Source organism: Hermetia illucens, chromosome 1 (assembly GCF_905115235.1).
Source record: "Hermetia illucens chromosome 1, iHerIll2.2.curated.20191125, whole genome shotgun sequence".
NCBI classification, from domain to species: domain Eukaryota; kingdom Metazoa; phylum Arthropoda; class Insecta; order Diptera; family Stratiomyidae; genus Hermetia; species Hermetia illucens.
This window is the reverse complement of record NC_051849.1, coordinates 112,354,357-112,366,486: the sequence shown is the minus strand read 5'-3', so window position 1 is coordinate 112,366,486 and position 12,130 is coordinate 112,354,357. Positions and strand designations below refer to the sequence as shown.

Genomic DNA, 12,130 nt, shown 5'->3' with positions numbered 1-12,130 from the left:
TTGGCTGCAAACTCCCCCTTAAATTCATCCTAGCACCACGAAATGCAGTGATGTAGGCTATAATGTAGAACATGATCTTACCAAAGGAGGAGGGTTTGAGGCAACGTACTCTGTACTATCCTCAGTAAAACAAAAATAAAATGCTGAGATCAGGGAAAGAGATAAATAGAGTATAGTTGGAGTTATCCTACTATGCTAAATCCTACCTGATCTCTCTTGGTGACAGGCCCCGCGACAGGTCGACCAAGAAAATGCATAGAATGTCGTTACAAACATGATGATCGGATTAAGTCACAGGCCTCGGAGAAATGCTAGGGCGTCCACCTCAGTCGACGCGGCAGGACGGGCCCCGGTCCTGTCGAGAAATGGGCAAGGGTTCTTGACGCATGGACGGCGTCAGGTGGTTCCAAAAGCTGCGACATTGAACGCGAACGCGGTAAAAATGGCTACAAACTTCTCTATTTTGGTAACCCACACACTCAATATGCTGTTGGCATTGCCATCTCAGAAGGTTTCCGTGATGCCATTAAAGAAGTCGAACGATTTGATGATCGGCTGATGAAGCTCACCATTATATCAGCTGATCGCACTATTCACTTCTTCACCGCGTATGCACCACAGACAGGCCGACCTGATGCCGAGAAAGATGCCTTCTGGCAACTTCTCGATGAAAAGACTTGTCACGTGCCTGCTGACGATTACATAATCATTGCCGGCGACCTTAATGGTCATGTGGGTGAAAAGGCAGACGGTAACAGGTGCCATGGGGGAAAGGGGTTCGGAGTGCGCAATGAAGGTGGCGAGCGTATAATCGATTTTGCGGACACCCATGACCTTGTACTTATGAATACATGGTTCATCAAACGATTGTCTCATCTTCCCACATTTTATAGTGGGAACAATAAAACGCAAATCGACTATATTCTCATAAGACGTCAACATTTTACCACTGTCACTGATTGCAAAGTCGTTCCCTATGGGACCATCGCACCTCAACATCGGCCGTTGATTGCTGTCCTGCGAATTAAGCCACCGATAAGACAGCGTGAGGAACGCACTGGCCCGCCGCGCATTAAATGGTGGCGATTTGGTGAGAAGAATGAAGAAACGGTATCACTCATACGATTGCCAACCATTACGAATGTGGAAGAATCATGGAACCAAATGAAAGACACGATCCACAAAGCGGCCTCTGCAATCCTCGGGGTCACCAAGCCGGGTAAGCGGTACATCAACCGAGATACTTGGCTTTGGAATGATGATGTTGAAATGAAGGTCCGTGAAAAGAAACGCCTCTACCACAAATTTCTCGACGATAAAACGCCTGCTAATTGGCAAATTTATAAGAATGCCAACCGGGAAGCAAAGAAAGCGGTCGCTGTCACCCGAGCGAACCATTTCAAAAATCTTTACGATAAACTGGACACTCGGGATGGCGAGAGAGATCTGTACCGACTTGCTAAAAGCCGTGATGAACGCACACAGGATATCGAACACTTCTGTTGTGTTAATGACAAGAACGGTACTTTGCTTACTGATCGTCGAGCCGCGACGGATAGATGGCGAGAATACTTCGAGCAGATTTCAACTGAAGAATTTGCTCATCCTCCACTTCCACAATCATTGCCGACATTTGGAGCAGTTCCACCAGTCAGCGCAACTGAAGTCCAGGAGGCAATAAAACAAATGAAATCGGGGAAAGCAACAGGACCTGACGACATCGCATCTGAGCTCTGGAAAGCAAAGAGCTGGGACCCAACACCGTGGCTGAGTGAATTCTTTAACCGGGTTATTCAGGAAGGAAGAACACCATCTGACTGGCAAGAAAGTACCACTGTTCCGATATGGAAAAAGAAAGGTAGTCCAGCAGAATGTTCAAATTACCGTCCGATCCGGTTACTTTCCTATACCATGAAGATTTTTGAACGCATTCTTGACAACCGTATTCGCGAAATCGTTGAAATAACCGTGAATCAAGCCGGATTTGTCAAGAACTGCGGAACTACTGACGCAATACACGCTGCGCGGTTACTCATGGAGAAACATCGTGAGAAGCATCGCCCTCTTTACATTGCCTTTCTGGATCTAGAGAAAGCGTTTGACCGTGTACCACACGAACTCATCTGGTATGCTTTGCGACAACACTTCGTGCCAGAAGAACTCGTGCGCTGGGTTCAATTGCTCTACCACGATCCGAAAAGTAAAGTTCGAAGTATGGCGGGTGTATCAAAACCGCTTCGTGTCTCTGTTGGTGTTCATCAAGGAAGCGCCCTCTCACCACTCCTCTTTGTCCTTGTTATGGACACCGTCACACGGGATATCCAACGTCCAGCGCCCTACACACTGCTTTATGCAGATGATGTTTTCCTAGCATCTGATAGCAAAACTGATCTCAAGCAACTTGTTCAAAAATGGAATGATCGCCTCATGCAACACGGTCTCAGATTGAATTTAAACAAAACTGAATTTTTGACGACCGATCCTCATGAAACAGGCACAATCACTGTCAGCGGCAGTGATCTGCCCAGATCTGAGCGATTTAAATACCTCGGGTCAACGCTATCAGCCAATGGAGAACTGCGTTATGAAATTGCTTTACGCATTAACGCAACCTGGATGAAGTGGCGTTCCACAACTGGTGTCCTTTGTGATCGACGTATCAACGAACGTCTCAAATCTAAAATTTACCGCAATGTTGTCCGTCCAGTCGCTCTCTATGGTTCTGAGTGTTGGCCGACCATAAAAGACAATGAACGGCGTCTCGCGGTAATGGAGACGAAGATGCTACGTTGGACTAGTGGCGTCACACGTTTAGATCACATCCGAAATGAGGATATCCGCGATCGTTATGGGGTTGCACCGATCGTGGAAAAGTTGCGAGAGAGGCGTCTTCGATGGTATGGTGACGCAATTCGTGCAAACGAGAATTCACTTGCAAAGATTGGTCTGAACATCGAAGTCGATGGTAAACGACCAAAAGGCAGACCTAAGCAACGGTGGTTTGATACGCTGGATGGGGATTTGAAAGCCTCGAGATTGCACCCGGATCAGGCATTCGATAGAGCCAAATGGCGAAGCCGATCACGACGAGCCGACCCCGCTTGTGAGCGGGACAAAGGCTGAAGAAAAAGAAGAAGATGATCTTACCAAGTTTGCTCGAAATCACACTATTACTAACAAAGTTACAATACCTCAAAGTTGTTGCTTCTTTGAAAATCGAAGACTATGAATGTCAATATGACCCGAAAGTGGATACTCTCACATAATATATGGACATATTACGTACTACGTACTAAGAAATACACAAAACCTTTCGTACCTGAAGTGTCCAGCTTGTTTTATATTGCATTTTTTCCTTAATTGATTTTCAATGAAACTGTGCTTCAGCTTTATTGTCTGCTGCTTCTTTTTTTAAACTTTGCTTGTTCAGTGGGCTCGCCTTGATCGAACGCACTATTTTGCTCAGTGACAGCCCTAATCTGGGTAAAGCCGAGAGGCTCTGAACTAAACATATTCACTTTTGCAATAAAGTGAGAACACAGCAGTGGAAAAAACATTGAAGCGACTGCCAAACGCATCCCCAATAATGGATAAAAATGCAAACAACGATAATCGATTATACTTATATTCTATATAAATCCACTTGAAAATTACATATATAGTGTAAGTATATCAATTAGCAGGGTCACACGAAATGGTTGTTGGAAGTACTTGGTTTGCGTGGAAAGCGGTCCACAAACATACGTGGGCCTCTCCAGACGGGACCACTTTCAACCAAATTGAACACGTGTTGATCGAACGCTGTCACCTCTCAGCCTTCATGAATGTCAGAACATAAAGGGGGGCCAATATAGACTCGGATCACTATCTCGTTGGGATGGTGCTCCGAGCTCGAATAACAATACCACCTAGAATCCCCTCTGACAATCAGGTGAGAGTGAACACTGAAGCCATCCACAACACAACCCTCCGCGACACCTATAAGAGGGAAATGGATGCCGCAATAATCGCAGTCAACAGAGATGCCGGAGATGAAGCATCAACAAATTATCTTCACAATCATCTGAAGAACGTTATCATAAATATGACCACAAGCATACTTGGCCCCAGCCACAAAAGGAGTCGGAACGGCTGGTTTGACGATGAATGTAAGCTAGCAACGGAACGGAAGAATGCCGCATACTGAGTAATGTTGCACTCTCAAAGAACGCAGGCACGCGCAGAGACTTGTCACGAACTCCGTCGAGCGGAGAATCGATTTCACAGACCGAAAAAGGAAGCCTGGGAGAACCAATAAGTCTGTGAACTAGAAGAGTACAGGGAGCAACCGCACCAGGCGCGCAAGTTTTACCAACAAGTCAGCAGGATGAAGCCTTATACACCTCGATGCTCATCCTGCCGAGACAAAGAGGGAAATCTGATTTCCGACAGAATGGGCATATTGGAGCGATGAGTTGAGTACTACTGTGATGAGCTACTGAACAACCAGAACATCGGCGAGTTGGAGGTCCCGCCAACTGAAGACGACGGACAAATACTGCCACCACCAAGTTTAGGAGAAACAGTCCGTGCAATTCATCGGCTAAAAAATCATAAGTCGCCAGGAGCCGATGGAATTACAGCCGAATTGGTTAAATATGGAGGCGAGCAGTTGCACCAAGTAGTTCATCAACTTGTGCTCAAGATATGGGACAGCGAATCAATGCCTGACGATTGGCAACGAGGCATTATCTGTCTTATACATAAAAAGGGACATATCACACAGTGCAGCAATTATAGAGGTATCACGTTGCTGAGTACCATCTATAAGATATTCTCCTCTATCTTGCTAGGCCGGATAGCCCCATACGCCCAGAACATCATTGGCCCATACCAAAGAGGCTTCACTCAAGGCAAATCAGCAACAGATCAAATTTTCTCTCTGCGGCAAGCAATGGAAAAACTTTTGGAATATTTACAACAGTTGCACCATCTGTTCATCGACTTTAAAGCCGCCTATGATAGCATAGCCAGGGTAAAACTGTACACGGTCATGAGAGAATTCGGTATCCCGACGAAATTAATAAGACTGACTAGGCTGACCTTGACCAATGTGCGAGGCCAGATAAAAGCAGCAGGATCACTCTCAAGACCATTCGACATCAACAACGGTCTACGACAAGGGGATGCCTTATCATGCGTCCTCTTTAACCTGGCCCTCGAGAAAGTGATCCGTGATGCTGATGTAAATGCAAAAGGTACGATCCTCTTTAAGTCCACCCAACTACTGGCCTATGCTGATGATATCGACATCATGGGAAGAACCACCCGGGAGGCTCAAACTACCTTCATCCAGATTGAGAGGCGGCGCGAGATCTTGGGCTGCACATCAATGAAGGCAAGACAAAATATATGGTGGCAACGTCAGCACCGAAGACGAATCAACCAACAACATCAAACCGCACTGGTCAAACACAAACACGAAGAAGAATAAGGATAGGAGAATACAACTTTGAGACCGTTGACAATTTCCCCTATCTAGGGTCGAAAATCACAACCGATAACAGCTACGATGATGAAATCCGCGCACGGTTGTTGTCAGCCAACAGAGCCTATTTCAACTTACAAAGATTGTTCCCTCGAAACGTCTCACCATAGGGTCAAAGCTTTTACTGTACAAGACTATGATCTTGCCAGTCCTCATATATTCCTCGGAAACTTGGATTCTTAGCAAGAAAAATTGCGAACTCTTGGCCGCGTTCAAGAGAAAAATCCTCCGAAGATTTTTTGGCCCCCTACGTGAGTAGGGACGATTCCTTAGCCTACACAATCACGAAATCTATGAGCAATACCATGACCGTCCGGTTGTGGATAAAATCCGGCTAAATAGGTTACGGTGGACGGGCCACTTAATCCGCCTGGATGAGGATGATTCAGTCCGGAAAGTCTATAAGGGTAATATCTATGGTAGAAAAAGAAGACGAGGCAGACCCTGCCTAAGATGGAGCGATGGCGTAGGTCAGGACGTCAGACAGCTTTTAGGGATATCGAATTGGTGGACCTCGGCGCAAAACCGGGATGTCTGGAGTTCCTTTTTAAAGCAGGCCTAGACCGGATACCGGTTGTTGCGCCGTTGATGATGATGATGATATCAAAGGATATTCTCCAAATTTCAGTTGACGCCTCGGGCATTTTCTATCAACAAATAAATGCAGGACGAACAAAAGCATCTATCGTGATTGGAATTCAAATATTTGAGTAACGAGATTAAGAGGCTGGTTGTCTACCTTCCAACCATAGCGCTGTTAAATATTTTCCTTAGGTTAACTTAGAAAGAGTAACAGAGAGGATCGCCAAAGAAATGAATTGGCCGTAAGGATGAAGGTTTTTCAATTCCAACGCTTATTTGACTCAAGAGGGAGTCATAATTACAAGAGGTTTTCTATACAAAATATTCCTAAGACGCAAATTCCATTGCGTTAACATTATTTTCAGACAAAGGCACCGAAATTCGTTGCAAGGATAGACATGAGGAATTCAATTCATTGAGCCCCGGAGGGGTCTCTCGGCCCTTCATGGAATACTTAGTTCATTTTAATAGTTTTGTTATATTCTAAACGGAGGGTCTCACCTGAAGTTGGGTCTGGCAACTCTCCAGTGATTTCGATGTGCAGTTCTAGAAAACGTTGCAGGGTTACATTCGTTGGAAAGGCTTGGACGCCTTGGTACGGGATTCTGTGTTCGGCACGGCATTCCGGGCACTTAACCTGTAAAAGAGAAAAAAAATTAGGTAAACCGTATGTTGATGAATAGCTTCTTTCTATTGAAGTAAATTAATTATTCTTCCAGGTATTTCAAGATGTTACTTCGTGAAGCTGTCTATAGAGTATAAGGTGGGAGTTCTCTAAGCCTGTCGTCCACGTTCAGATCGGCCTGCTAATTACGCAGTGCACCCGGCCGCCAGTTGAACTGAAGCACCATTCGCGTACCGGCAACCCAGACGATACCATTAGTTCAACTCAGGACATGGAGGGCGTTGAGATGCAAAGTTGAAATATTTATGAAAGGTGTTACCAGGAATGAAGATGCCCATAAAATTCGCAATCACAACCTAAACATGTCTCGCCGGATGGCTAAATCATTCTTCATTCGATCACACGTCTGAACAGTCAAAACTGACAGACCAACTGCATCCACGTTACGGCTGCCGGTCAACTGAGGATTCCTCAGGCGTAACTGACAGGCCGAACTGAACCTGGATGGCGGATTTTACACAATTCAATGAAGGTTGCATTGTAAGCGCGGGTACATAACAGTCTGTAATAACACCCGAACATCATACGCTATATTAAGGTAAGAGAGCTTGAAATGTTCATCTACGAATCCTCTTTCATCATTATATATTTTTAGTTTTGCTATTTGTTTTAGTTGGTTTCAAGCAGATTCTACGATAGGAGTATCGATACTTTACAGAAGAAAAACATTATGATTTGTGTGGAAAGGCCATGAATGCTAGAAATATGATATACTATATATAGATACTGAAGGTGATGGCAATTTATAGTGTTGCTTACTTTCAGATTTATCAAGTCTATTTCAAGATGCATGAGTAGAGGTAATGAATGGTTGTCCGTGGTGTATAGGCGATCGCGCACATAAGCCGAAACATATCACAAAATATAAAGTGAAGTGAATAGCACTAAATATGTTTCGTGATAAATTCATTGTCTCAGAATTTCTTCTATGAATATCTATAAATGTAAATGTGTTGCTAAATGTAAACTCTGACGTCGATTAAACAGCATTTATTATAAGAGGGGGGGAGGGGGCACTCAAAGCAGGACTCGAATTACATACATACAGTTAAAGACAAATGGCTACGTATTTAAAATATTAATAATGTGAATCGAAACCCATTTTTATTAGGGAAGTTAAAAAAAGAAATCATTTTTAAGGTTTTGTGTAAACACAATAATAACACGTGGTCTTTGCATTCCTTTGCATGCAGAGGGTGGCGCGATTTTATGTTGAATTTTAAGGGGGCTCCCCATACATGCGAAAGGAGGGTGAAATTTTTTTCACAGAACATGGTCGTGTGGGGTACCAAATGAAAGGGCTCAGTTAGTAGTTTTCGAAGCTCATACTTCTGCTAATATTGGGTGAAAGCTAGGGGAGAGAGGGCACAAAATGTGTGTCCCCAAAAGTGAAATAGGTCTCGTTCTCAGAACCTACCCAACTGGAAAATCTGAAAAAAAAGCAAAAATGCAGTGATGCAACTACATGAAATCTAGGCCTCATCCCATCCCGATATCTGCACAAATAAAGTTACTAATAGTATATAACCATCGTTTGGAAATTTTCCGGAAAGCCCTCCTTAAGTTCATTCCAGGAGTATAAAATTTGACATTAGCATAAACGATAGTATAGGACATAATTCTGAAAATTTGAAAGCAATCCGACTGTTATTAACAAAGTTATAGATGGTCAAATTTTCACATTTCAGGTAAATTTGTGGCACCTAAGCCATGTATGACGTCATCATCATATAAATTGAATTAATATGAACGGCAGGGGAACGTTTTAGTTTTCCTTTTTATCCTTTTTTAGTGTCAATTACTCCAGGTAGACATGTGTATGCTTATGTATATGATAATAAAGCTTGGCGGGAGTAACCGATATAATAGACATGTGTGTTCTGATTACTAGCGGTTTTTAATTTATGTACTTAACATATATGTATACATATGTATGCTTTTAACATATATGTATACATATGTATGCTTTTGGGGTCAAGCAGTGCACTGCAGGATAGACTGATGCGGAACATAGCTCCCTGAGGCCAACCTATCCCCCTCTAAGGATGAGCTGTCTCTCCTCTGGGACGGTGTGTGCCTTTTCAGGGGCCAAGCCTCTCGTCTACCAAGACCGTTAGTGAGTGGTGATAGCCACACCCTGGGGGGGGAACAGGAAATCATTGAGGAACTTGTCGTCAAGCAGATGATCAAGGGTTGGACGTCGAAACTGGTGTTCACCGGGATACGCTTTCGACCAGACCTTATACTGGTGGACTGCGCGACGGAAGGCACCGCAGAATGGGCTAGAACCATAGTTCCGAGATTGCCAGGCTGGGAAGGGGTGGAACTGTCAACATGTACTGGGGATGATATACCAGGAGCCCACATGGTGACAGTTTTTCTGCCAAAGGTCGCGGCAATAGAAACGGAAGACCTTAGGAGCCTCCTAATTGCTCAGAATGAAGATCTCCATACTCGACTATGGAGAGTCTTCAGAAGCAAGGTGGAGGGCAAGGATAAACTCCTCACGATCGGGGTAGATGACCGATCCCTGGAGGTAATTAAACGTCGGAGTTGTCATATCAACTACCGATTTGGCAATATACCCGTGCATGTGCACAAGGAAAAGCCGAGGAAAGAGACCTCGGAGAAGGCATCCGGGTGAAAAACTTACCGAGGTTCCTGAAGAAGTCGCGAAAGCCATAGAGGCGAAAAGAACTGGATCGACCAGGGAAATAGACCTGCTGCCCAATGAAGAGCAGAAGCTGGACGACCTAGACCTAGGACTCCTAGGGCTCGGGGTGGACAGCGACGCGCAGGAAAGCGCCATGTGGGAGGAGGAGGATGACACTCCGACAGTGGAGAAGAGCTCCAAACAATAACGGAGCCAATGGCCAGCACTAAGATAGCCCAGATAAACCTCCACCTTGCGAGAGCTGCATTTGCAGTGATTGCAAGGGCAAATTCCAAGGAGAAGGAATCCCAAGAGAATCGTCATTGACGCATATGAGGCCAGCTGTCCGACCAAGACAGGCAAGTCATCAAGGGATTTACCATGGTGGAACAAGAACCTAGCCAGAATGAGAACAGAGGTACGAAAACTCTTTAACCGGGCAAAACAAAGCGGGGACTGGCGGAGGTATAAAAATGCACTGACTGCGTATAGCTACGCGATCAGGGAAGCGAAACGGAACAGCTTTAGGGAATTCTGTGAAGGGATTGAACAGATCACAGAAGCAACCAGGCTGTACAAGGCTGTAGCCAAAGACGGGGGAATATCCTCTGTCTGTTTGAAAAAGGAAGATGGGACATTCACCGAGAATGAGGTGGGCAGGGTACACCTGCTTCTCAGAACTCATTTCCCGGGGTCCTACCCCTCGATGGCAGGCGACAACAATCTGCCTGACACCCCAACAACGAATAAAAGGGGAAGGAAAGAGAGCTGGAAACTAGCAAAAGAGGTATGCTCAGAAGCTAGGCTAAGATGGGCAGTGGGAACTTTTAAACCAATGAAATCTCCCGGAGTAGGCGGCATTTTCCCAGCACTTATCCAGAGAGGCCTAGGAATTATCTTAGAGTGTCTTCTGAGGGTGGTAAGGGGGAGCATAGCACTGGGTTACATACCAAGGGCATGGAGACGGGCAAAAGTGGTCTTTATTCCGAAAGCGGGTAAAAAGGATCCTTTTCACCCTAAATCTTTCAGACCAATCTGCCTAACATAGTTCGTACTCAAAACGGTGGAGAAGGTCATAGACAACTATATTAGAACTAACGTTCTAAAGCGTAATCCCCTACATCACTGTCAACACGCTTACCGGGTAGGACGGTCAACTGAAACTGCTCTGTATCAGCTGACAGAGGTACTACGGGACGCCATAGAAACAAACAAACATTGGACAACACATCGCACACAGAGATACAGGATGCCCTGAGTCGCAAAGGAGTGGGAAACACCCTGGCACTCTGGATGGGCAAAATGCTAGAAAGCAGACAAATAGAGGTACAAATTCTATTATCATGAATACCACTCAAGGCTGTCCACAGGGGGGAGTACTATCCCCGCTGATGTGGAGTATGGTAGTGGATGAACTCCTGGACGTGTTAACTAATACTGGAATACAAGTCCAGGGCTACGTGGACGACATTGTTTTAATCTGTAAGGGCAAATATGAATGAATACCCTATGTGATAGAATCCAAACTGGATTAAGGGTTACTAGTGCCTGGTGCAGGAAGATGGGACTGCGGATCAACCCAATCAAAACTACCATAGTACCATTCACTAGGAGGCGTAAGCTGGATCACCTGAGAGCCATAACATTATATGATATGGAGGTGAAAAGAGAAACAGACGTCAAATATTTGGGAATTACGCTAGACCAAAAATTACTCTGGAAGACACATGTCGGAAAGCACGAGGGCTCTGATGACTTGCAGATCCATATCAGGAAAAAAAAAGGGGTTGCAGCCCGAAGATACTACTTTGGATATATACTGCAACAGTAAGGCCAATGATTACCTATGGAGCGGTAATGTGGGCAGAAAGAACCCAACTCAGCACACAAGCCAGGGAATTACATAAGCTCCAAAGGCTGGCTTGCGTGTGTATCAGTGGGGCAATGAGGACATGCCCAACGGCATCCCTGGAGGTCCTTTTGGGATTAACCCCTCTCCATCTGCACATACAGATGCAGGCAAGGAGATCAATATTCAGAATGGCCGGTAGTATGAGTGAGGCGGGGAGCTGCCTAAATCGAAGGAAGATTGATATTCTTTCTAGGCGGTATCCCGAATTACTGATACCGAAGGATAACATGACAACGAGGTTTCACTTCGATAAGAAGTTTGAAACACGTTGGAGTAACAAGGCAAACTGGGAGAGCGTGGCTCCGACATACGGCTTAAACCAGCAACTGATTACTTGGTACACTGACGGATCCCTCACAGCAGAGGGAGCGGGTGCCGGTGTCATTGGTCCAAGGAGGCAAAGGAACTACAGGGGGCAGAACAAAGCTATTCTCACCTGATAGCCAAGCAGCGATCAAGGCAGTTAGGTCCAACCAGGTGAACTCTAAACTGGTATGGGAATGCCTTGAGAGACTGAATACACTCGGCTCGTCCAACAGGGTCTGGATACTTTGGGTTTCCAGGCCATGCTGGGTTGGAAGGCAACGAGGCAACGGATGAACTAGCCAAGAAGGGAGCAGAGATGCCTTTACACGGGCCAGAACCCTTCTGTGGAATCGGAAACGGTTTCATGGCTATGAATCTAAGAAACGAAGAGAAACGGTTGAGGGAACTATATTGGGCGGGCCTACCAGGGATGGAGCAGTCCAGGGTGCTTATTGGGGGATTCGA

General features: G+C 45.3%; 1 protein-coding gene across 5 annotated transcripts in view; it reads right to left on the bottom strand.

The window, feature by feature from the left end:
- LOC119647764 (RING finger protein nhl-1) overlaps positions 1 to 12,130 on the bottom strand; it is a 116,095-nt gene that overhangs the window by 41,055 nt on the left and 62,910 nt on the right. For all 5 annotated transcript variants that reach the window (XM_038048901.1, XM_038048893.1, XM_038048935.1 and 2 more), the window contains one exon: positions 6,611 to 6,746. In XM_038048901.1, the coding sequence (XP_037904829.1) occupies positions 6,611 to 6,746 (136 nt within the window). The remainder of the gene's footprint in view (positions 1 to 6,610; positions 6,747 to 12,130) is intronic.